The sequence below is a fragment of the Anomaloglossus baeobatrachus genome, chromosome 9 (assembly GCF_048569485.1).
Source record: "Anomaloglossus baeobatrachus isolate aAnoBae1 chromosome 9, aAnoBae1.hap1, whole genome shotgun sequence".
Lineage (NCBI taxonomy): Eukaryota > Metazoa > Chordata > Amphibia > Anura > Aromobatidae > Anomaloglossus > Anomaloglossus baeobatrachus.
In genome coordinates, this window is record NC_134361.1 from 184397620 (window position 1) to 184423339 (window position 25720).

General features: G+C 45.2%; 1 protein-coding gene across 1 annotated transcript in view; it reads right to left on the reverse strand.

Annotated features, from left to right (window-relative positions):
* The window catches only part of FBXO4 (F-box protein 4), a 29799-nt gene extending 9568 nt beyond the window's left edge, over window positions 1–20231 (reverse strand). Inside the window, exons 1-6 of the mRNA XM_075322823.1 lie at window positions 19970–20231; window positions 17389–17624; window positions 14800–15020; window positions 5788–5863; window positions 3184–3356; window positions 585–760 (exon numbers count right to left, since the gene is read on the reverse strand). Coding sequence (XP_075178938.1) covers window positions 585–760; window positions 3184–3356; window positions 5788–5863; window positions 14800–15020; window positions 17389–17624; window positions 19970–20143 — 1056 coding nt within the window. The 5' untranslated portion in view covers window positions 20144–20231. The remainder of the gene's footprint in view (window positions 1–584; window positions 761–3183; window positions 3357–5787; window positions 5864–14799; window positions 15021–17388; window positions 17625–19969) is intronic.
* Window positions 20232–25720: the final 5489 nt, after the last annotated feature.

Here is a 25720-nt window from a genome sequence, read left to right on the forward strand (position 1 = left end):
AATATAGACTGCCCTCCTGCCTTGTCTAACTATTGACTTAAAAGAGGTTGTCCACTACTTTTACATTGTTGGTCTATCCTTAGGATAAGTCATCAATGTTTGATAGGCTGTGGTCTGACACTTGGCACATCCGCCGATCAGCTCTTCTCGGGCCCGCTGCCGGCGGCAGCTGGAAATGCTCAGTTCCGGAGCTGCCCCGCCTTCTGATAGCAGCCGTAGCCGGTTACTGCACATCCACCTCCTACTGATTAGAATGGGAGAATGAGCCGTACCTGGCAGCAGCCGCTATCAGAAGGCGGGGCAGCTCCGGAACTGAGCATTTCCAGCTGCCTGCTGCTGCCGCCGGAGTCGACAACCATTGAGCAGGGGGGTGCCAGTTGTCGGACCTCGGCCAATCAGATATTGATGATCTATCCTAAGGATAGGCCATCAATGTAAAAGTAGTGGACAACCCCTTTAAGTTCATCAGATGAGTATTTGGTGAATTTTGGACACAGCGCAAAAAAAACCCCCAATCTGATGGGATTTCCAATTCCGCCGTGATACAAAGCGATATCAACATCTGCTTAATAAACAACCCTCACCATCCATGAGCGATTCAGCTTGCTGAGACACAGCTCATGAGCCAGGTAGACACAAGGGATTCTCTTGTCTCCAGGGTTTGTCACACAAGCTAACACCAACAATGGCCTCCTCTGTGCTCCGTGAAGAGGATTCATCATGGCCTGGATCTGAGCTACCTCATCTTCACGATTATGATCTGGACAAAAAAACAAGAAAAATATCACTCCATCACTGTCTCACGTATCGAAAACAATTGTGGTACTTCTTTTTCCCTTGTCCAATCAGTTTAGATTGGTGATCAGATGGTCATCGCGGGATCTGCTGTCTTGACCGCTAGTGTGCAGTCACTAATTTTCCCTATAGTGGCCACTACAGGGAGAAAATAGTATTGCAAGACGCCCTTTTCAATGAACAGGAAGCCAGGTGTGCAAAGTCCACTGGATTCTAGCCCCATCTCATAAGCAAGGAATATCCCTTTAATGATTCTTAAGTTAAAGTTGCCAGAAGGCAATCAGTAAGGTTGGTTCTTGAATATGTAGTCAATGCGGGGTAAACAATGGCAGCCATTGCGCATTGAAGAACTTACTATAAAATGACTGTCCATCAGCACAAAGCAGCTGATCGGTGGATGTTTAGTGCCCAGGGTGGCTTATAAACGCACTGGGTGAACCTAATTAACTCTGAATTTAAAGGGAATCTGTCACCAGATTTTTTGCTCCTCCGAGTGCAGCATAATGTAGGGGCAGAGACCCTGATTCCAGCGATGTATCACTTACTACACTGTGCGCTGTAGCTTTGATAAAATCACAGTTTTATTTGCTGCGGATGTAACAGTTCTTTGAATGCTGAGCCCTGTATAACCCCACCCTCACCAATGATTGGCAGCTTTATGAGACTACTGTGTATAGGCAGAAAGCCGCCATTCAGTGATGAGGGCGGGGCTACACAGAGCTCTTTAATATGAAGCAAGTTTACTGTAATGCTGCGTCCCTGTGCGCCTTGCTTTCATACAGGGACGAGCTGTCACTCTCTGCCTCTCCTCCACGTGGTTTCTCCTCCCCCGCCTCCCAGAGTCTGTGTGCACGTCCTGCCTGTTGGCTCCTGGATCCAGCCTGTCCTGTCCTGTCCCTGGTTCCCAGCTCGTCCTGCCTGTTGGCTCCTGGATCCAGCCTGTCCTGTCCCGTCCCTGGTTCCCAGCCCGTCCTGCCTGAGGCTCCTGGGTCCAGCCTGTTCTGTCCTGTCCCTGGTTCCCATCCTGTCCTGCCTGTTGGCTCCTGGATCCAGCCTGTCCTCTCCTGTCCCTGGTTCCCAGCCCATCCTGCCTGTTGGTCCTGGGTCCAGCCTGTCCTGCCCGTAACTGGACTTTGCCTGCCCTATTGGTGCTATAGATTCTTCTTGCCCTTCCTGCCTGTACCTGGACTCTGCCTGTCTGTTCTGCCTGTGCTACCTGTCTTGAACCACCCTGGTGGTCTCTGTCTGCACTTGAGACTTCTGACTGCTCCTGTGTCTGCCCCTGTCCTGGGGGTCAGCTGCCAGATTCCCGGTCCTCTACCCCACGTTAAGGTAGGCCCAAGGTCACCCTGTGGTCCAGTAGGTTCACTTTCTAGCTCGCCGCAGTGCCATCACCCAGTGGCGAGCGTGAAATTTACTAGTCTTGTAGTGATAATCTCCTGCTGATAAAACCAGTATTTTATCAAAACTATCCCGATGGAGCCATTGTGGACACTGTCTGATAAAAATAGATACTTTTAGGATGGAGGCTCATTGGGACTCTGTTGGGGTTCCTTTTGGACCACAGTTATTTGGGGATTCCAGTAGAAACCCTGACGTAGTGCTCAATGGAGAGGGTAATAGTGTAACAATGCTGTCCAGTCGTTTACTGAAAGTGCGGTTACTGGGATAAAATGAACATTGTTCCTCCCTAGAGCTGCTGCTTTGAGTTCTAGAGGCTAAAGTTATCACTCACAGCATTGGGAGTGTCGCCTGTGAGCATGCCCGGCACTTTGATTGACAGCTCGGCTGTACTTCCAGCTGCTGCTCACTGTATACTGAGCTGTGATTGTAAAATCTCTGTGCACACCTCTACAGAAAGCTGGCGGCTCCTGGGAGAAATAAAATTAATTTTCTCCCTGCAGCTGCAGCCGCACTTTCAGACAACTTCGTGAAGCTGTTATCCTGCATACTAACACTATATTTGCAGGTAATGGATTTCTAAAATAATTCCAAGCGGCACTCGTGCTCGTGTTTGTGGACGGCATCTCACAAGTAAATTGGCACAAAAGACCGCCACTCAGATTATACGCTTGATTTGACTTTATTCCATAATCTTCTGCAGTGTTGAAATGTCAAATATGACGCGTTTCGGTCAATTACCAGCTTATTTTACACAAAGTACTTTGTCTGAAAAAGCCTGGTAGCCGAAATGCGTCAACTTTGACATTTCAACACTGGAGGACATTATGGAATAAAGTCAAATCAAGCGTATAATCCGAGTGGCGGTCTTTTGTGCCAATTTGCAGGTAGAATTTACAGCTAGAACAGGTTCCCTTTAAAGGTCAAAGTTGCGTCCCATTATAATTAATAATCTGGGATATAATCTATAATATAATTGTTACTTACTGTCTCGCGTTTCAGCATTGGCCACGTAGATGAATCCATCTACAACTTTGCAGACCTCCTTTACTTGCGGGATTAGGCTGTACGTAGCTCCCGAGTCTCCACTTCCGAAGCCCGAGACAAACATCTTATTGACGGACGAACTCTGCTCTACGCGAGCTCTGTCCCGTTCTGACCTACGAGCAAGATGAGAACGATATTCACCAAGATAGTGAACGTGAATGTGTATCGCTAATATATTTTTAAAAACATTTTCTTTATTCTTACATTTAGTTTTAAACTCCTTAGGGGACTTAAGCAGGTTTCAACAACTTAGAAGAAGGAACCTCGTCTTATTTCAGTCTTAGTGGAAAGTAGAGGAAAAACATGGAGCCACTAGAAAGACTGAAAACTCATAGATAGGTATCAGGTCACATTATTTAGGCTACGCGCTTCTGCAGCAAACAGGGCCTTCATCAGGTCAGATTTCAACCTCATGTTTATTCCAGTTTGTTCTTCTTTGCGGAAGTAGCCATACTTAGATCCAAGGAGCTCTCTGAAGACTTTAGAAAGAAGATTCCACTAAAAATCATTTAGATAAACCAAGTGGCCCAGAAAAGGATGTCAGAATCTGAGACCAGAACGCAAGATACTTGTATGCCAAAACCAGGAGTGTCTCCAAAACACAGAGCAGGGGTCAGTCTTTCCATTATCGTTCTTCCCTCTAAGTTCCACTCCTGGTTTTGGCATCCAAACACTGATGACACGCTGATGCAAAATACTGGCCTTGTGGAAGAGGCCTTATAGAGATCCTGATTGCAGCGGTGTCACTTACTGGGCTGCTTATTGTATTTTTTCTCTGAATGCTGAGCTCTGTGTAACCCCGCCCACACCACTGATTGGCACCTTGCTCTGTACACTGTGCATAGGCAGAAAGCAGCCAGTGGTGGGGTCCAGGTTATACAAAGCTCATGAATATGGAGGCCTACATTGTTTACTAATGATCTCTTGCTGATGAAACAGTCACTCTATCAAAACTACAGCCCAGTAAGTGACACATCGCTGGAATCAGGGTCTCTGTCTCTACATTATGTAGCTTTCAATAAAGTAAGGGATCCCATTTAAATAGTCTGAATATCAGAATTCCAGGCTAGTTACATTAGAGGTCGACCACATGATGGTTTGGCTGACAGCCATCTCTCCTGTCTCCCCGATACACAGGAACATGGCTTGGCCAAGCATTTCTGTGTTCCCTATAAGACATCTTATCTCCCTGCCAAAAAAAAATGATTAGATTTTGAAATTCCATCTACCCGGATGTGTCCCTTATTTGCGCTAGTTGGTTGATTGATGTCGCCGAAATCAGCGGTTTTGGCGAACTTTTGTCTGACGTATAAGGGTGAAAAGAAATGGTCACCTATCCAATGTATAGATCTGTGGGGGGTCTGACCGTTGGGACCAGCACGCCATTCATTCCTTATGGGGCTATAAGGTGCTGTGCTCAGCTTTTTCAGGCAGCACCATCCCATACAGAATGAATGGGGTGGAAGTCAGACGTCCGACCATCCATTCCATTCATTCCCTATGGGGCTATCAAGCGTTGTGCTCAACATTTTCAGGCAGCCCCATAGAGAATGAATGGGGTGGAAGTCAGGCATCTGACCATCCACTCCATTTTGTAACGAGATAATAGTTCCCCATTCTGCCGATGGGTGCGGATGCCAGTAGTCGGACCCCACCAATCAGTAAGTGTTCACCTATACTTCAGATAAGTAATAGTGTGTTTTCAACCAGACAGTCCTTTTAGGATGTTGCGGGAAATATAAATGGGGCTGCAACTTCTCCATGGGCAAAAAAAAAAATAAAATTCTCCCAGTCTACGTCACAGACTCGTACAGCGTCGGAGTGGAGTACCCTGGGCTGAACAGAGAAAATCATTCTTGGGGACCATTATGTAGCTACTTAGAAATAAATATAAGACCACCAATCGTGTGGTAAAATGTACTAATATCAAGGTATAATACAAGGTAATACACTTCTTAAAGCCCCTCTCCAGGTTTTTGGGGTTTTTTTTACCACTGGAGTGGGGGTTCTCATCTAAGGTCCCTGACATTAATCTTATACAACTGCCAGCCCTGTCTTCAGCTCATGGAGCACTTACCTTCCCCACCACGTCCTCGTCACCTCCGCGGCTCTGCGTTGCCTGCAGCAGTATGATGAGGTTGCAGCTTAATGACCTCATCACGCTGCTGCACGGTGAACCGTGAGATGTCATGCCTGTGCCCTGATCTGCTCCACTGACTCTGGTGCCAGCACATGGCTAAATTGGCATGCGAAGGGCATCACATGCAAATTAGCCATGTGAGACTGTGGCTTAATAAAGCAAAGTAAGTAACCTGGCTGGACCCACCTTGTCACCAGGCCCAATCAGTAAAAGTATTGGCAGCCCTGCCAGCAAGTGCCAATGCATGGGCCCACCGGAAGATCCTCTGGTTCTCCAGTGGGCCAGTCCGAACCTGGACTTGCACATACAACTATTAGAGGATTTTTCTGACAAAGGGTTATAATATCAAATATCAGAGCCCCTTACTTTCCCCACAGAAGTAAATGGCATATCTGTGAATTTACCGTGTCGTCGAATAAAGGGTTAAAATATTAAATTTGTGTTCGCCATTCAGCTGGAAAGTGACGCCGGATCCAACACCTGTGCGGGGAGAGCAGAAGACATGAGAAAGAATTGGGAAAAAAAAATCTTACGAAAGTGAAAAATTGGAACATGAAATTGTTGTTTGAATAATATTTCATTGTAATTTAACTCTAACCAAAAGAACAACAGATCTGTCCAATGTTTCGGCCTTGAATGTATGAATAGTGAAGAGCACATAATAATAATAATCTTTATTTCTATAGCGCCAATATATTAAAATAAAAAAATAAAATAAATCTTTATTTTTATATAGCGCTAACATATTCTGCAGCGCTTTACATACATCAGGTACACTGTCCCCATTGGGGCTCACAATCTAAATTCCCTATCTGTATGTCTTTGGAGTGTGGGAGGAAACTGGAGAACCCGGAGGAAACCCACGCCAACACAGGGAGAACATACAAACTCCTTGCAGATGGTGTCCTTGGTGGGATTCGAACCCAGGACCCCAAGCGCTGCAAGACTTCAGTGCTAATCACTGAGCCACCGTGCTGACTATTCCGCAGCGCTTTACAGTTCAGAGGTTCATATACCAACAAGTAACAGAAAAACAGGAGAAAAAAGGGGTTAATGATAGTCAGAGCCAAAGAATAGATATATAATAAAGACCAGTAAATTCCACATTGCAAATAATAGAAAATAGTTTATTGGTACATATCTAACAGCAAGAGGGAAAAACATTTAGTCAATTCATCAAATTTTATATAAATAGTGACCAAATAGAGAGAGTCCCAGAGATAAAACACTACACAGAGAACCCCACTGAGCGAGTTACTGCCCTATAGCCTCATTATAATATTTGCGTTATTCAAATAATTCAGAAATGACCCCCACTACCGTCAAGAGACACTAGATGGCAGTAGAGCTCCATAAACAAAGTGTTCAATAATATATATTGGTAAATAGATGAGACACTTAGGGTACCGTCTCATTAAACGACGTACCAGCGATTCCGACCACAATATGACCTGGTCAGGATCGCTGGTGCGTCGCTACATGGTCGCTGGTGAGCTGTCAGTCAAGCAGATCTCACCAGCGACCAGCCACCAGCCACTAGCGAGTCTGCGCTTGGTAACCAAGGTACACATCGGGTTACTAAGCAAAGCGCTTTGCTTAGTTACCCGATATTTACCCTGGTTACGTGTGCAGGGAGCCAGCGCTAAGCAGTGTATGCTGGTAGCCAGGGTAAATATCGGGTAACTAAGCAAAGCGCTTTGCTTGGTTACCCGATATTTAGCCTGATTACCAGTGTACACCGCTTAGCGCTGACTCCCTGCACATGTAGCCAGGGTACACATCGGGTTACTAAGCAAAGCGCTTTGCTTAGTAACCCGATGTATACCCTGGCTACGTGTGCAGTGAGCCAGCGCTAATAGCCTGTAAGCGTGTACGCTGGTAACCAGGGTAAATATCGGGTAACCAAGCAAATGGCTTTGCTTAGTTACCCGATATTTACCCTGGTTACCAGCGTACGCTGCTTACACAGAGTCGGTGCTCGTTGGTCTCCCGCCGTCACACACGCCGATGTGTGCTGCACAGCGGGAGACCAACGAGCAAAAAATGAACCAGAACAGTGTGTAACAATCAGCGATTTCACAGCAGGGGCCAGGTCGCTGCTTAGTGTCACACACAGCGAGATCGCTGATGAGATCACTGGTACGTCACAAAACCTGTGACTCAGCAGCGATCTCGCTAATGATCTTTCTATATGAGAAGTGACCCCAAGTACTAAGAAATCTTTAACCAATATGATAACACACAAAGGGCTAGGCAAAAATCACCCATAATGGGTACACTGTGTTATATAAATGTGCCTCGATGCGCACGTTTCGTGGTCTTCCTCAAGGGGCCGCAAAACAAGTAACCGTTATTGAAGATACAATAATTAGGGCAAAAATAAAGACAACCCAGCTCGTAAGAGCTCACAATCTACAATGATTGGGGGAGGGGGGACAAGATACAAGTGCTTATTTACAACGACAGACCAGCCACCTCAAAGAAATGGGGATAGATAAAGGCTGCCTGACCCAGTTATTAGCCAATCTTTGTGATGCTTTTGGGTGCGGTGGAGTTTGATGGAGAGTTATGTTTTGAGAAGACGTGGAGGGACTATGTGAAATGAAATCGATTAGGGAGTGTGATAGGCCACCCTAAAAAGATGTTTTTAGGGAGCTTCGGAAGCTGAGCAAGTTGTGGTTCATCCTAATTTCTAAGGGTAGAGCATTCCAGATAATTGGTGCAGCTCGGGAGAAGTCTTGGATCTGGGAGTGTGAGGTTCGGATTAGTGTGGATGTTAGTCTAAAGTCGTTTGCAGAGCGTAGAGAACAGGTGGGGTGATAGACCGAGATAAGGGTGGAGATGTAGGGAGGGGGCCGCAGTCTGGAGAGCTTTGTGGGTGAGAACAAGCAACTAAAAATGGATCCTGTGAAATATGGGCAGCCAGTGCAATGACTGGCGGAGAGCAGAAGCATCCGAGTAACGGTTAGCCAAATAGGGGACCCTTGCTGCTGCATTAAGTATGGACTGGAGAGGATAGAGTTACTGGGATAGTTAGGGGGGAGTTAATAGAGAGTTACAGTAGTCAAGGTGAGAGTGGATCAGGGTCACGGTGAGGGTTTTTGGAGTTTCCATAGTAAAAAAAGGGGTGGATTCTAGAGATGTTCTTGAGGTGCAAGTGAGAGGAACGGGCAAAAGATAGTATATAGGACGTGAAGGAAATATTGGTGTCGAGCATAACCCCCAGACAGCGGCCCTGTGGCCTAGGATAAGGTGGAGGAACATGGTAGACCCACATGTTCCTCCATGTGTTCTATGTTTCCTATGCTGCAGAATTATAATGTATCATGTTTCCCCGAAAGTAAGACACTCTCATATTATTTTTTGCCCTGAAAAATGCGCTAGGACTTCTATTTAAGCCTTACTCCGAAAAGGGCGAAAATTCTGCTAGGGGAAACACTGAATCTGTAAAAAAAAAAAAAAAAATCGGATGCCACACTGATGGTCCGTATTATGGCATCCCATCTCTTTTCTCGCAATATACCAATTTCAGAGTCAAATCGCAGCATGACGAATACACCTCATTGAATAACATTGATCAAAGTGCAATCCCTTTTTTTACCGGATTGAACTCTTAAGATTTATACGCTCAACCTATGACTATGACGACACTCGATAAATAATTAATAATCTTTACTAAACATAACAATAAAACAATCACGCAGATATAAAATTGTCATAAAGACAAAAAGGAAGGGATGAAGGCAGGAACTACAAATATGTATATACACAGAGCGACAATGCATGCATAATCACCGTAGTCACATGTAGCCAAAATGAATATCTACAGTGGGTAAAATAAATATTTGATACGCTGCCGATTTTGCAAGTTTTCCCACCTACAAAGAATGAAGAGGTCTGTAATTTTGTGAGACAGAATAAAATATCCAGAAAATCATATTGTATGATTTCTAATTAATTAATATTTTATTGCATGAAATAAGTATTTTCTCACCTACCAACCAGCCTCTCACAGACCTGTTATTTTTCCTCCTACTCTGCCCTCATTATTGCACCTTTTTGAACTTGTTACCTGTATAAAAGACACTTGGCCACATACTAAATCAATCACACTCCAACCTCTCCACCATGGCCAAGACCAAAAAACTAAGTACACGAGGAACAAAATTGTAGACCTGCACAAGGCTGAGATGGGCTAGAGGACAATAGGCAAGTAGCTTGGTGAGAAGGCAACAACTGTTGGCACAATTATTAGAAAATTGAAGAAACTGTCTATCTTACTCAGTCTGGGACTCCTTGTAAGATCTCAGGTCGTGGTGTAAGGATGATTCTGAGAAAGGTCAGGAATCTGCTCAGAACTACATGGGAGGACCTGGTCAATGAACTGAAGAGAGCTGGGACCACAGTCTCCAAGTGTACAGTTATTAACACGCTACACCATCATGGATTAAAATCCTGCAGGGCACACAAGGTCCTCCTGCTCACATCAGCACATGCCCTGGTCCGTTTGAAATTCGCCAATGAACATCTGGTTAATCCAGAGGAGGCATGGGAGAAGGTCATGTGGTCAGGTGAGGCCAAAATAGAACTTTTTGGTATCAACTCCACTCGCTGTGGTTGAGGAAGAAGGATGAGTACAACCCCAAAAACACTGTCCTAACCGTGAAGCATGGGGGTGAAACATTATATTCCGGGGCTGCTTTTCTGCAAAGGTGACGACAGGATGACTGCACTGTATTGAAGGGAAGATGGATGGGGTCATGTATTGCGTGATTTTGGCCAACAACTTCCTTCCCTCAATAAGAGCATTGAAGATGGGTCATGGGTGGGTCTTCCAGAGCGGCAATGACCCAAAATACACAACCAGGGCAACTAAAGAGTGGCTCCGTAAAAAGCATTTCAAGGTCCTGTAGTGGCCTAGCCAGTCTCCAGACCTGAACCCAATAGAAAATCTATGGACGGAGCTGAAACTCAATGTTGCCTAGTGACAGCCCCGAAACCTGAAAGATCTGGAGAAGATCTGTATGGAGGAGTCTGTCACAGTTGAAGTGTACCTATGATAAAAATTACAGACCCCTTATTCTTTGTAGGTGGGAAAACTAGCAAAATCGGTAGAGGATCAAATACTTATTTTCCCACTGCATGTAACCACATAAGGGATTATAATAAATAGTGCAGTAAAAACCAGAAAGAGAAAATACTATTGGGAACACATGAAATTAAGAACGCTAAGTGTATTATCTACAACATTTTTTGAACAAACATGTCATGGCTATATATGAACATGTAAAGAGAAAAAAAGCCTAATATATAAAGTGAATGTAGCGCATGAAAAAAGGTAGCCAAATAGAAACCCTATATGTGGCGTCAGTAAGGTTGGGGCACAGTATCTAAAGTGATGAGCACAGATATTAAGACTGAAGGCTATATGCATATAAATCTATATAGTAAATATAAGGCCGTGCAAAAGAAAACTATGCACAGAGTTAGTGATAAACAAGATACTCTATCATATATTACCTTGAAGCTCTGGCGAAATGCGCGTCGGGCGCTTTAAGGTAATGTTAGCATCCTTAAAGGGGTTTTCCACTACTTTTTCACACCCTTGCCATATATCATAGTTCTTCTAAACAATACCTTTTGTAATATACTTGTATTTGATATATAGCTTTTATGAGCCCATCTCAGCAGGGATCACACATTAGTGGATTGTTATGCAGATTCTTCTTCCTCCTCTGTTATGTCCGATACATCCTTTCCCAGCATAGAAATCAGACAAAAATGAAAGCAAGTTGTCACTGTGCTCCTGATAGTGGGTGTAGACATTTTGGTGTGAATTACAATTAGTCTCACACAAGCTAAGCTGTAACAGCAGGGACTTACACCTTTGCTAGTGAAGTGCTGCGATCTGAATTTCAAAAGGAAAGGGTTTATGTAATCTGATCACTGACATGGACAGTTAAAAAGTGCTTAAAAAAGGACTGTACTGGCCATCTGCCAATTGGCAGATGGGCTGGTACCTAACCTGGGCTGCTCTAACACGTGGTATCTCCCAATTACTTCAGCAGCACAGGGTGGAGAAGGAAGCGAGTGAGCTAAGTGCTGGCAAACAGGCTGCAGCAATGCATGATGGACCTTGTAGTAGTAACACAGAGTAAGCCTGGGTAGGGGAAAGAGATCGATGTAAACATCAGAGCTGCTGCAGAGACACCAAGTAATACTATCTGCATAGATAAAAGGTTTATACAGTTAGGTCCAGAAATATTTGGACAGTGACACAAGTTTTGTTATTTTAGCTGTTTACAAAAACATGTTCAGAAATACAATTATATATATAATATGGGCTGAAAGTGCACACTCCCAGCTGCAATATGAGAGTTTTCACATCCAAATCGGAGAAAGGGTTTAGGAATCATAGCTCTGTAATGCATAGCCTCCTCTTTTTCAAGGGACCAAAAATAATTGGACAAGGGACTCTAAGGGCTGCAATTAACTCTGAAGGCGTCTCCCTCGTTAACCTGTAATCAATGAAGTAGTTAAAAGGCCTGGGGTTGATTACAGGTGTGTGGTTTTGCATTTGGAAGCTGTTGCTGTTACCAGACAACATACGGTCTAAGGAACTCTCAATTGAGATGAAGCAGAACATCCTGAGGCTGAAAAAAAAGAAAAAATCCATCAGAGAGATAGCAGACATGCTTGGAGTAGCAAAATCAACAGTCGGGTACATTCTGAGAAAAAAGGAATTTACTGGTGAGCTTGGGAACTCAAAAAGGCCTGGGCGTCCACGGATGACAACAGTGGTGGATGATCGCCGCATACTTTCTTTGGTGAAGAAGAACCCATTCACAACATCAACTGAAGTCCAGAACACTCTCAGTGAAGTAGGTGTATCTGTCTCTAAGTCAACAGTAAAGAGAAGACTCCATGAAAGTAAATACAAAGGGTTCACATCTAGATGCAAACCATTCATCAATTCCAAAAATAGACAGGCCAGAGTTAAATTTGCTGAAAAATACCTCATGAAGCCAGCTCAGTTCTGGAAAAGTATTCTATGGACAGATGAGACAAAGATCAACCTGTACCAGAATGATGGGAAGAAAAAAGTTTGGAGAAGTAAGGGAACGGCACATGATCCAAGGCACACCACATCCTCTGTAAAACATGGTGGAGGCAACGTGATGGCATTGGCATGCATGGCTTTCAATGGCACTGGGTCACTTGTGTTTATTGATGACATAACAGCAGACAAGAGTAGCCGGATGAATTCTGAAGTGTACCGGGATATACTTTCAGCCCAGATTAAGCCAAATGCCGCAAAGTTGATCGGACGGCGCTTCATAGTACAGATGGACAATGACCCCAAGCATACAGCCAAAGCTACCCAGGAGTTCATGAGTGCAAAAAAGTGGAACATTCTGCAATGGCCAAGTCAATCACCAGATCTTAACCCAATTGAGCATGCATTTCACTTGCTCAAATCCAGACTTAAGACGGAAAGACCCACAAACAAGCAAGACCTGAAGGCTGCGGCTGTAAAGGCCTGGCAAAGCATTAAGAAGGAGGAAACCCAGCGTTTGGTGATGTCCATGGGTTCCAGACTTAAGGCAGTGATTGCCTCCAAAGTATTCGCAACAAAATATTGAAAATAAAAATATTTTGTTTGGGTTTGGTTTATTTGTCCAATTACTTTTGACCTCCTAAAATGTGGAGTGTTTGTAAAGAAATGTGTACAATTCCTACAATTTCTATCAGATATTTTTGCTCAAACCTTCAAATTAAACGTTACAATCTGCACTTGAATTCTGTTGTAGAGGTTTCATTTCAAATCCAATGTGGTGGCATGCAGAGCCCAACTCGCCAAAATTGTGTCACTGTCCAAATATTTCTGGACCTAACTGTATTACTGTAATAAGAGCATGGATGCATTTTGTGGCACATAATAGCATGATTGATGAATAAAAATGAAATTAATTAGGGTAGTGGAAAACTTTATGTATTCCTAATAGTATTTCCTCTTATTGGTTTTTACGGCACTATTTATTATACCCCCTTGAGTGGTTACATATTTATTCCTTTTAGCTACATCTGACTATGGTGATTGTGCATCCATTGTAGTGCTGTGTATATACACATTTGTAGTTCCTGCCTTCATCTCTTCCCTTTTTGTCTTTATGACAATTTTATACCTGCATGATTATGTTATTGCAATGTTTAATAAAGATTACTACTTATTTATTGAGTGTTGTCATATTTATAACTTTGCTGTTCAAGCAAATTTTTGTGACTACTTGTTTTTACCGTCACCATTATTTATTGTCCCTTGGCCCAATGGTTGGCGACCATATTTATAGGTTTATAATGATTCATATGTTTATGTGAGCAAGCCCTAAGACCGGCCATATAAGATGCTCCTCAGCTGTCTGTCATGCTTGACAAGTGTGATGAGTGTGGCACGTACGTTCAGACCTACAGGCATCTGACGCACAACAAAAAAACACAATAAAGGGGACACCAAAGGCACGATAACAACAGAGGGCCCTGGACTTAGTGAGAGGGGTAGATGAGAAACCTCCTAACCTCACCTGCAGCTGTCTCTACTCTCCTCGCCAGTCCCTATACAGTCCCCATAACTGTTGCCGAGCAGGAACCGGAGACCCTGAGAAGCCCTGTAGATGCCCTGGCTAATGAGAGGCAGGTGAGGTTCACTAGACCCACCGCTGCACTAATACGACACAAGGTAATATAAGACAAACAGGGGAAAACAGCAACAAAAAAGGAAAACATCTGGCTTCTGGAACACTCCTAGACAGGATCTTGCATCAAATCTGCTTCTGAAACACTCCTAGACAGGACCTTGCACCAAGGCAGCCAGAATGCAATGGATTTGTATCTTCAGCAAGGATTGCTGGGAAAAGACCACTACTTAAACTTGAAGGTGCGTACTACAAAGCAGTTGGAGCTGAAATGCTCTTCTGGGAGCTGCTGGCAACAAAACTGACATTAACTCCTTAGGTCCCAAAGTAAATTAAACTACTTTTAAATATAGAGCCTAACATGGTAATGAGTGGCTCTAGTCCTGAACCTGTCACTAGTCTTCAAAGAACGAGAGATGACGGTAACACGGTCTGTCCCATACACATGAGCGCTTACTTAACTGAGTGTTCCTGTGTTCTTTATGAGAAAGTCAGTGCCAGATATGTCTGGTGGCAGCTTATCCTCTAGAGAAGAAAGTGATCAGCAATCCAAAATCGGATTTGCCAGTTTAACATCTTACCCAACAATCAATTGCCTAAGACCCCCATACATATTAGACAGTCGGCAGAACCCATCGATATCGGTGGAATCAGCCGACATTAATCTGATGTGTATGGGAAGCTTAACATGTGCATGCATAGAGCGGGACCCCTTTGTCTTACCGTTGATTTGCCTCTGCAGTATGCTGACAACTGGTAGAAGATCCGGAGAGGTCATCATCCGTGTGACCAAAGAATCATCTAGCTGCTCCAGACCAGGGCCAAACATGGCGAAGCGGGGCTCTCCCTGCATGACGAGAGACTGCAGGAATGAGGTCACTTTTCCATAAATGGGATTCCTGGTTTGCATGGACCTTCTGGTGTTTGGGCTGCTCCTTAAGTAGCTACGACGATAAAAAAAAAAAAAGAATAGCAGTAACTTAAGGGTAAACCGTGGAAAACAAAAAATATCCCAATAATACATATTTTAGTTAAACCATTTTATTGAATGCTATTTCTCCAAGAATTGGTTTGGTGGTATACCTGGTGAGACTCTTGGGTACAGTCATACAAGCTCGGTGCACCTACAAATCAGCTTAACAGGATTGGCCAAAAATACAAGTCATTGCCGAAATGTCAAATTATAGGATCGATACCCCCCAGACACACCTGGTCCACACTGCTCTTTGTTTCTTGGTGCCCTCTTCAATACAACAAAAATGGCCACAAATGTCCACTCAGATAATCAGTGGCCATCGATATGATGAGCAGTAGAGTTGGTGCCAATTTGTTCTCATGACCCGGTCCAACGACCACTTCGGCCATCCATGATCATTGGAATCAGAGCCTTCAGAACCACCTCTTACTTCATGGCACTGTCGGCTATTCTTTCGATTATCTGGCCTGGCAGAATATCACGTGTGCGTAAAGCCGCGATGATGACATTGTGCTAGGCTGGCTAGTCAAAAGAAACAGGGCAGATGTTGGGAGGTAGTGTCACAGGTGTGAACGGGTGATGGACAGTCTTGTGGTGTCCGGCTATAGAAGGTCGCAGCTTTTGGCTGTGCGAACTGCTCCCTGATCTTCTGCAATTCCTACTTGGTGTATATGGCATCTTATGCATCTCCTCTGCTTGGGGTTCATCCCTTTCCCTTTAGGACCCTGCAGAGTTCCTCACCCTGTCAGCTATTTTCATCAGCACCTCCCTTTGTGTCCTTAAATACCCTAATTCCCTTCTGGTCTATGCTGGTGATAGTTCTAACTCCCTACAGATCCTGAGTACGAGCAGTCGGCTTCCATTCATCTGGAGTAAGGGGTGCTTCACACACAGCGAGCTCGCTGCCGAGATCGCTGCTGAGTCACGCTTCTTGTGACGCAGCAGTGACCTCATTAGCGATCTCGCTGTGTGTGACACTGAGCAGCGATCTGGCCCCTGCTGTGAGATCGCTGCTCGTTACACACAGTGCTGGTTCGTTTTCTTCAAAGGCGCTCTCCCGCTGTGACACACAGATCGCTGTGTGTGACAGCGAGAGAGCGACAAATGAAGCGAGCAGGGAGCAGGAGCCGGCATCTGGCAGCTGCGGTAAGCTGTAACCAAGATAAACATCGGGTAACCAAGGTGGTTACCCGATATTTACCTTAGTTACCAGCCTCCGCAGCTCTCACGCTGCCTGTGCTGCCGGCTCCGGCTCTCTGCACATGTAGCTGCTGTATACATCGGGTTAATTAACCCGATGTGTACTGTAGCTAGGAGAGCAAGGAGCCAGCGCTAAGCAGTGTGCGCGGCTCCCTGCTCTCTGCACATGTAGCTGCATTACACATCGGGTTAATTAACCCTGATGTGTACTGTAGCTAGGAGAGCAAGGAAGCGGTGTGCGCTGGTAACTAATGTAAACATCGGGTAACCATACCCGATGTTTACCTTAGTTACCAGTGTCCGCAGCTTCCAGACGCCGGCCCCGTGCAAGCGCAGCGTCGCTTGCACGTCGCTGCTGGCTGGGGGCTGGTCACTGGTCGCTGGTGAGATCTGCCTGTTTGACAGCTCACCAGCGACCATGTAGCGATGCAGCAGCGATCCTGACCAGGTCAGATCGCTGGTCGGATCGCTGCTGCATCGCTAAAGTGTGAAGGTACCCTTACTTCGTTGTGTGTTGCAGTCCCTCTCCCTGAATCTTCTTGGAGATAAATTGTTTGTTATTTTCCCTGTGTGTCCTTTATCTCTTAGTGGGATTGACAAAGAGCTTATCCCATCCATTCCCTACCTAGGGCCCAGATCAAGGTCAGCCTAGAGTCAGGTATCCTGCTCGGCGCATAGGCGTGGAACCTATTTAGGGCAGTGAGGGAACCCAGGGCTCAGTGTTAGGCATGGTCAGGGGTCACCATCTCCCCCTTCCCTAGACACAGCATCTCCCTTCCCTGAGTATTTCCCCATACCTAGCGTGATAGGTAGGGTTGGGTTTCTATGTTCCCACCCAGCCATGTCAGTTTGATGGACTGGGTCCTCCAAATTAAGTATGCTCCAACTCTAATGAGTGGCCATCTTTAGCTAGTTCCTATTTATAGGAACAGAAAGCAGAGGAGGGATGGGGTGAGTGCCGAAACATAGTAGTATCCCAGTGGGGTTTATGGAGTTGTAATACAGCACCCATGTCTCTATAAGGATCCTCTACCTCCTTGTGCCTCCAATTTCATAGAGGGTTTGGTTTTTTTACCCGCTAAAAAGGGCAGTATTTGCCATTGTGCCCCCAGTAGGCTGATCATCCCTGTACTCACATGGACATATAATTATACTCCTTCGCATCCGGCGATTCACACAAGCAGGAGTTCAGGATGTCTAAGTCGGGCAAGCTGTGACAATCAATGGAGGACCAGGTTGGATGATCGCGCAGCAGAAAGTACTTCCACAGTAATCGGTCTTGTACCATTGACCGCCAGTATCGATTCGTCATTCCGAGGTTGCACAGGTCTTGAGGGGAGAGAAATGTCAGAAGGTACAACAGCATGTCAACCTAAAGAGACAAACACAGATTGCTTAGGAAGAGTTTGCAATTGTTCACCTACTGTTCAAGCACAGAAGAGCGCGGATTTCCATTACGTAGCAAGGGCAGTGTCACGAGTGACAGACAGTCATGTGGTTTCTGGCAATAGAAGGTCACAGCGTTTGGCTGCGCAGAATGCTCCCTGACTTTCTATTGTACCTGCTGTCACTATTCATTGTACTAGGTAAATTTCCTGCTAGGTTTTCATTTCTTCCTCTTCAGGACCCAGCGAAGCTCTCCTTCCATCCAGCTACTGATTAGCAGTATTCTCTATTTGCTTAAATACTTTTATCTTTCCTGGACTGGTGATACTAATTAGTTCATTCCAGCTCTGGTTGCAAGCAGGTGGCTTGTACTCATCTGCAGTATCATTGCTGAAACTTTGCTGAATTTGTACCTGTGTCATCTATAGATAAGTAGTTGATGTTTTTCCCCCTGTGTGTCCTCCTTGTGTCTTCTATAGTGTTTAGTAGGGTTGACTAAGAGCTCATCCCATCCGTTCCCTATTTAAAGTCCAGCACTAGGGATACCTAGGGTTAGGTATCCGGCTCGGCGCATAGGTGCGGAACCTATCTAGGGTGATGAGGGACCCCAGGGACCAGCGGTAGGTTTGGTCAGGGGTCACCATCTTCCCCATCCCTACACACAGGGTTTCCCATCTCTTTTGCTTGGTAATTCCCCGTGACAGGCAGACAGGGCACACCTATAGAGTAAGTAAAACAAGAAAGTCCAGCTCAGATGAGCAGTTGCTTCTTTATTTCTTGAGAATTTCAAGTACATCAAAATTTCCACAAGGAAACCGCTATAATGGCGTATGCATCAACGCGTTTCAACCCTTAATCATAATAAAGCAGCAACTGTTCATTGGATCTGGACTTTCCTGTTTTACTTGTCGGATTATCGGGCTGTGGCGGGGCCTTTTTCTGGGCTCTGAACAGAGAGTGGATACAGAAATAGTGAGCTGGATTTGGGTATGTTCACATGTGGCGGATACGTTGCAGATTTTTAGTAATCTGCAGATTTATTTTTTTTTTATAAATTTCAAAACATGTATAAATCCCAATTTTTTCTTTCACTTTTGAGTTTCCCTTGTCTGCCCCCCCTGCTGTTCTTGGTATAACCCAGTCTGCAATGACATCTTGTCTCAGGTGACTGTAGCAGCCAATGAGAGGATGCCGCAGTTACATAGAACATGACATCATCATCACAAGAGGCTGGGTTACACCAATGCCTCTAAATCCTCAGGGGAGCCGAGGAGGGTGATTTTTTTTTTTTTACATTTTGCATGCTGCTGTTTCTGGATGATTTGGTGCAGATTTTCTGCACAGTTGCTGTAGATTTCAATGCAAATCATATGCGACTGTAACGTGATTTGGCCATTTTTTTTCTTTAGCAAAATCCAAAGTTTTAAAATAGTTGGACAAATGTTTTTGGACTTTTCGGAGACGTCCCCTGATCCGGCACGGTCCGCGCCCCCCTGATCCGGCACGGTCCGCGTCCCCTGATCCGCCTCGGTCCGCGTCCCCTGATCCGCCTCGGTCCGCCTTGGTCCGCGTCCCCTGATCCGCCTCGGTCCGCGCCCCCATGATCCGCCTCGGTCCGCGTCCCCTGATCCGCCTCGGTCCGCGTCCCCTGATCCGCCTCGGTCCGCGTCCCCTGATCCGCCTCGGTCCGCGTCCCCTGATCCGCCTCGGTCCGCGTCCCCTGATCCGCCTCGGTCCGCGTCCCCTGATCCGCCTCGGTCCGCGTCCCCTGATCCGCCTCGGTCCGCGTCCCCTGATCCGCCTCGGTCCGCGTCCCCTGATCCGCCTCGGTCCGCGTCCCCTGATCCGCCTCGGTCCGCGCCCCCATGATCCGCCTCGGTCCGCGCCCCCTGATCCGCCTCGGTCCGCGTCCCCTGATCCGCCTCGGTCCGCGTCCCCTCGTCCGCGCCCCCTGATCCGCCTCGGTCCGCGTCCCCTGATCCGCCTCGGTCCGCGTCCCCTGATCCGCCTCGGTCCGCGTCCCCTGATCCGCCTCGGTCCGCGTCCCCTGATCCGCCTCGGTCCGCGTCCCCTGATCCGCCTCGGTCCGCGTCCCCTGATCCGCCTCGGTCCGCGTCCCCTGATCCGCCTCGGTCCGCGTCCCCTGATCCGCCTCGGTCCGCGTCCCCTGATCCGCCTCGGTCCGCGTCCCCTGATCTGGCACCCATGGCGGAGCAATCATATCCGAGTGTGTCCATTCATCTGAATGGGGTTTTTAGAAATCCACGCACTCTCCACCAAAACAAAGCCACATATAAGGCTGATTATGGGTCACAGTACCATATTACTCACCGGTAATGTGTCCAGCGGACTGTCCGCCTGCTCCAGACTATCACTCCCATCCTCCAGCGCGTCCCGACCCCTCACACTGTGCAGATAACGATCTCTCAGCTGTCTGAAGCCATTTATAACAGCAGCTTCAAACCGACTCCACTCCACGGTGGGCACAGCGCCCCCCTCTGCCATCCTGCTGCCCTGGTACTGTGCGGTCACACAATCACAGCTCGATCACATGAATGACTTCCTGATGTGGCTTCCAGCATCATCACTACAGTGTCACTGGCTGGAAACCTTCACTTCCTGGTCATGTGACCAGCCCCTAGCAACCCCACTTGTTTACATAGCAACGCAGCACCCAGCACATATAACAAGGATGGATTGTGGCAGCAAGCTGATCTGTGTTAACCCCTTAGTCCCCTGGACAATTTTCTATTTTAAAAATAAAGAAATAACCCGGAGGACAAGGAGTATAACATTCTAAAGTAGATTTATTTGCGTATCAAACGAACATTTTAATATATCTATGTGGCAAATAAATGTATACATTTTGTGTGAAACCGGACAAAAAATTGCTGTACAATTCTAAAATGCACACAACCTGCATTAAGACATTAACCCCTTCACACCCGGCCTATTTTCCATTTTTCGTTTTTTGTTTTTTTTTTTCCTCCCCTTTTTCCGAGAGCCGTATCTTTTTTATTTTTCGGTCAATCTTGCCATATGAGGGCTCGTTTTTTGCGGGACAAGTTGTACTTTTATATTAAACCATGAGTTTTACCATATAATGTACTGGAAAACTGCTAAAAAAATTCCAAGTACGGAACAATTGCAAAAAAGTATGATTGTATGATTGTTTTTGGGATATTTTATTCACCGTGTTCAATATATGGTAAAACTGATGTGTTGGTATGATTCCTTAGGTCGGTACGAGTTTGTAGACAACAAACATGAATAGGATTACCTTTATCTATTGGGTTAAAAAAAAATCATAAGCTTGTCGAAAAAAAGTGGCACACTTTTTGCGCCATTTTCCGCAACCTGTCGCATTCTCATTTTTCAGGATCTAGAGCTCAGTGATGGCTTATTTTTTTGCTGCTCAAGGTGACGTTTTTAACGGTACCATTTTTGCGCAGATGTTACGTTTTGATCGCCTGTTATTGCATTTTGCGCAAAATGTGTGGAGACCCAAAAACGTAATTTTGGCATATGGAATTTTTTTGACGCTACTCCGTTTACCGATCAGATTAATTGATTTTATATTTTGATAGATAAGGCAATTCTGAATGCGGCGATACCAAAGGTGTGTATATTTTTTATTTTTTAAAACCTTTAATTTTCAATGGGGCAAATTGGGGGGGTGATTTGAACTTTCAGGGTTTTTTTCATTTTTTTAAACTTTTTTTATTTTACTAGTCCTCCAAGGGGACTGAGGATCAGCAGTCTGATCTCTCATTCATTTCTTGTGTTCACAGCTTCACAGCTACACAACCAGAAATACCTCTTGTCACTGGAATCACTTGGCCATGTGAAACAGCAAGTGACTCATGATAGGTACAGGAGTCATCACATGACCCTGTGCTACCATGATAACCATCGGCTCACAGTAATCACGTCACAGCGTCGCTGATGGAAGATTTACAGCTAAGTGAAGATTTACAGCGGCGGGGATTTAAATCACGATATCACATTTTAACATTGCGATTTAAGGGGTTAACAGGCGCAGGTGGATAGCGGATCCACTTGTGCCTGTGAGGCACACATGTCAGCAGTTCAAATCAGCTGACATGTGTGCGGATCGCCGGCAGCTGCCCAATGTAGCCGCCGGTGATTACAACTATATAGGTTAGGACGTACCGTTACAGCCCGCGGTCGTTAAGGGATTAATGTATGATCATATATCAGGGTAAAAGGTAGGTAAATCGGTTTTGGCAAGAATTTAACAATTAAATGGACAGAAATGGTCCAAAGTAAACAAAGTCACTCTGTATCACATTCCCAAGAAAAGTGCAAGTGCATATGTTGAAATTTTTATAAGGACCACATCCAAACAATGTGATATAGTGACTTTGTTTACTTTGGACCATTTCTGTCCATTTGATTGTTAAATTTTTGACAAAACCTATTTACCTAACCTTTGCCTTGATATGTGATCATACATTAATGCCTTAATGCAGGTTATGTATTGTACAGCAATCTCTTCCTAGGTTTCTGGGAGAGATCCATCTTTGGCGACGAGGGCCTGGGGGCACGCACCCATGTGTAGTGCTGGCTCCGCTACATAGATGATGTTTTGTGGATCTGGCAGGGCACACTGGAGCAGCTTGAGGATTTCATACGGCAGTTGAACTCTAACCGATTGACATGTAAAATAAATAAGACCAATATAGACTTTTTGGACATTAACATAATGGTTGATGCTAACAACTTTGTTCAGATTGATGTGTTCCGCAAGAACACACCGGTCAATTCACTGCTGCATGCGGCCTCTGCCCATGACCCGTCGTGCCTTCGGGCTCTCCCTAACGGTTCGTTTCTAAGGATGATGCGAATCTGCTCCACCGACAAAATGTTAGAAACACAATTGGCCAACCTCAAGCAGCGTTTTTTTGATAGGAGGTACAGTAAATGGAGCATAAAGAGCGGGGAATGCAAAGGCAAAGGGCACACCGCGTAGCCAACTACTCAGGTATGAACCTAAACAGGATAAATACGACTCAGAAATTTGTTTTATTGGGACATATATCATGCCCCGACCCGCGAGTCTGACCCCTACTGGGCAGGGGGGTTGGCGCCCAGCACGTGGCTCCGTATGGTCTGCCCATCCCGCTGTCCTTCCTTCCATACAGGGTACTCACTCGGATCGCAGTCCTGGATCCTCCTCCAGCTTTCTGCCTGTGACCTGTTCTTCCAGAACCATGCGTGCACTGAGCATGTCTTCCAGGACCTTCCTTAGGCAATACCCACCGCATTCTGCAGTGATTTAAAAAGCCAGCACTCCTTAACCTGGAAGTGCTTCTCAGCCTATTGCAGAGAGGCACTGGATATATTAGGCATCCTTCCCCTTCTGGGAGGTGCCTGACAAATGTCTTCCTGTCCATTAGTGTGGTGTTCCTTCTGTCAGGTCCCTGTTCCCTGCCCTTGTTTTCTTTCCATTTCAGCTGCTCAGTCCTTGTTTGGTATTTCAGCGCACAGAGTCCACACCGGATTACTTGTGACAACTCCGCCTCAGTTTACCAATCCAGATCAAGCACCACCTGTGGAGGTCAGTACCAAGTCTTCAGGTGTCTATGTCCTCAGGCTACGGGACCAAGACCTGGCTTGGTGATACCATCTACCTTCACTTTGGTCTGGACTCCGCTGATGCTCAGAATGTACCTGCTGTGTTCTACTACTCAGCCATACCTTTGGGTAACTGGACTTCTCTGGTGCTAGTCACACGTGACCTCTGGGCTCTATTCTAGGATGTCTGGTATATGGCGATGGTCGAGTTTTGACCAATAAAGCTCTCCATTTCCTCAAGCTTTGTCCTAGTCTATTCTTGGGGTCAGCTGCCACAGTCCTCTGTAGCCCTGTGGGTTCACTAACGTGCTCCCTGTGGGTAACACAACAACATACAACCATGAATGGGAGGCTATTGAGTCTGTCCTAAAGAAACATTGGTTGATATTAAAAACTGAACAGCCCTCTGCATGTTTTTTTTCGGATGCCCCTCTCATGACAGCAAGGAGGTCTAGAAATTTAAAGATATCCTAGTGCACAATCACTATATGCCTAGGATCAGTAATCCATTTGGATCTAGGGGCCCTACCATGGGATGTTACCCATGCGGCCATTGCTTAGTATGCGCAAATATCTCCCGCTGCACCACCTTTTTGTTGTATAATGGTGACAAAAAATATGATGTAAGACATTATATTTCATGTGGTACAACTATGTGGGCCTCAAATCCCGTGAGTTCTGCATTAGGGTCAGGGAGCACGCTGGGGATATAGAAGCGGCCCGGACCATGGATGACATCACCCTGCTAAAAACACTACCTAGACACTTCTAAACTCCATCATGAATGTAATTCTAGAGCATACCTCCCAAATGTCCCAGATTCAGCAGCACTGTCCCGATTTGAGGGCTCTATCCCGCAGTTCCATTGCTGACAGCTGTTGTCCTGGCTCCTCCCCTCAGTGCAGTGAATAAATTAACTCCGTTTAGTGCATAAATTAAGTTCTCATCTGCTCTGATTTACCAGGGTGGCCGAGACTCAAACTTGTTGTCCATAGGCAGGAGCTCCACCATTGAGCCACTGCCACTATTGAAAGACATAGTACATAAGGATAAGGCTGCACATCAAAGTTAGATAATAGTATAATGCTATAAGCATACCGAAAAACATTGAAGCATACAATGAAAAATGCCACTTGCTAACTTGAAAGTGTGAATAATGAAATGCATACCTGCCATGAATATTAGGAAAAAGGAGATATTTAGCAATCGCATTGATCAATGTAACTGAGCCCCAAAACCTCGTCAAGGTATATCTCTATATTGGGGTCCCTAGATCTATGACCCTAACTGTGTGTCATCTCATTGCAATTAAAAACTGCTGTGTGTGGAGAGGGGTAACCAAGGACTTTCTTATATAGGAGATGGAAAAAAACATGGTCATTTTTAATTGCAATGAGATGACACACAGTTAGGGTCATAGAGCTAGGGACCCCAATATAGAGATATACCTTGACGAGGTTTTGGGGCTCAGTTACATTGACCAATGCGATTGCTAAATATCTCCTTTTTCCTAATATTCATGGCAGGTATGCATTTCATTATTCACACTTTCAAGTTAGCAAGTGGCATTTTTCATTGTATGCTTCAATGTTTTTCGGTATGCTTATAACATTATACTATTACACAGCACAACAAATAAACACTTTTTGTCTGCTACTTGGCAAAAACCATGTGTGCTATACTAAATCGAATGCGCTGAATCCAAATCTGAAGTTAGTTTTTTTGTAGCACGTCAGGATATTAAGTTATTCCAATTTTTGTGAAAATTAAAATAAGCAATTAATAAAGATACAGAATCGTTATGTCCCACAGTTTTACAACATGTATTATCATTTTTATTGAAAAAGAAGTATAGGTAAATAAACCAAAAAACTTAAAAATCACTTATAGTAGCTTAAGAAATCGCCTTGAACTCAGCAGAGTACTTTTAAAAGTGCGTCAGGCACTTGCTTTTGCGCTTGTGAGTGGTCCTAGTGGCCCGTTGCAAAAACCAGCAGTAATCGCCCATCATGTTGGGGTTAAAGCGACCTGGGTATCTTTTTTCCATAGTAGAAATGTCCTGGTGGAATCTCTCACCATGTTCGTCACTGACATTACCCATATTTGGAGGAAAGAAGTCAAGATGTGAATGTAGGAAATGCATTTTCAATGACATTCGGGCACCATGCATTTCGTATGCTTGAAGCATATTGTCTATTAGTTCAGCATAGTTTTCTGCTCTTTCGTTTCCAAGGAAGTTTTGAACTACTAATATAAATGCATCCCATGCAGTTAGTTCAAGTGGGGTGAGTTCTTTCTTGAAGATTTCATCATGGATTAGTTGGTGGATTTCAGGACCAATAAAGATTCCTGCTTTGAGTTTGGCCTCAGTTTTCAATGCACTAAACTTTTCCTTCAGATACTTAAATCCATTCCCTTGACGATCCATTGCTACTACAAAATTTTTCATTAGTCCTAGTTTAATGTGAAGAGGTGGAAGATAAA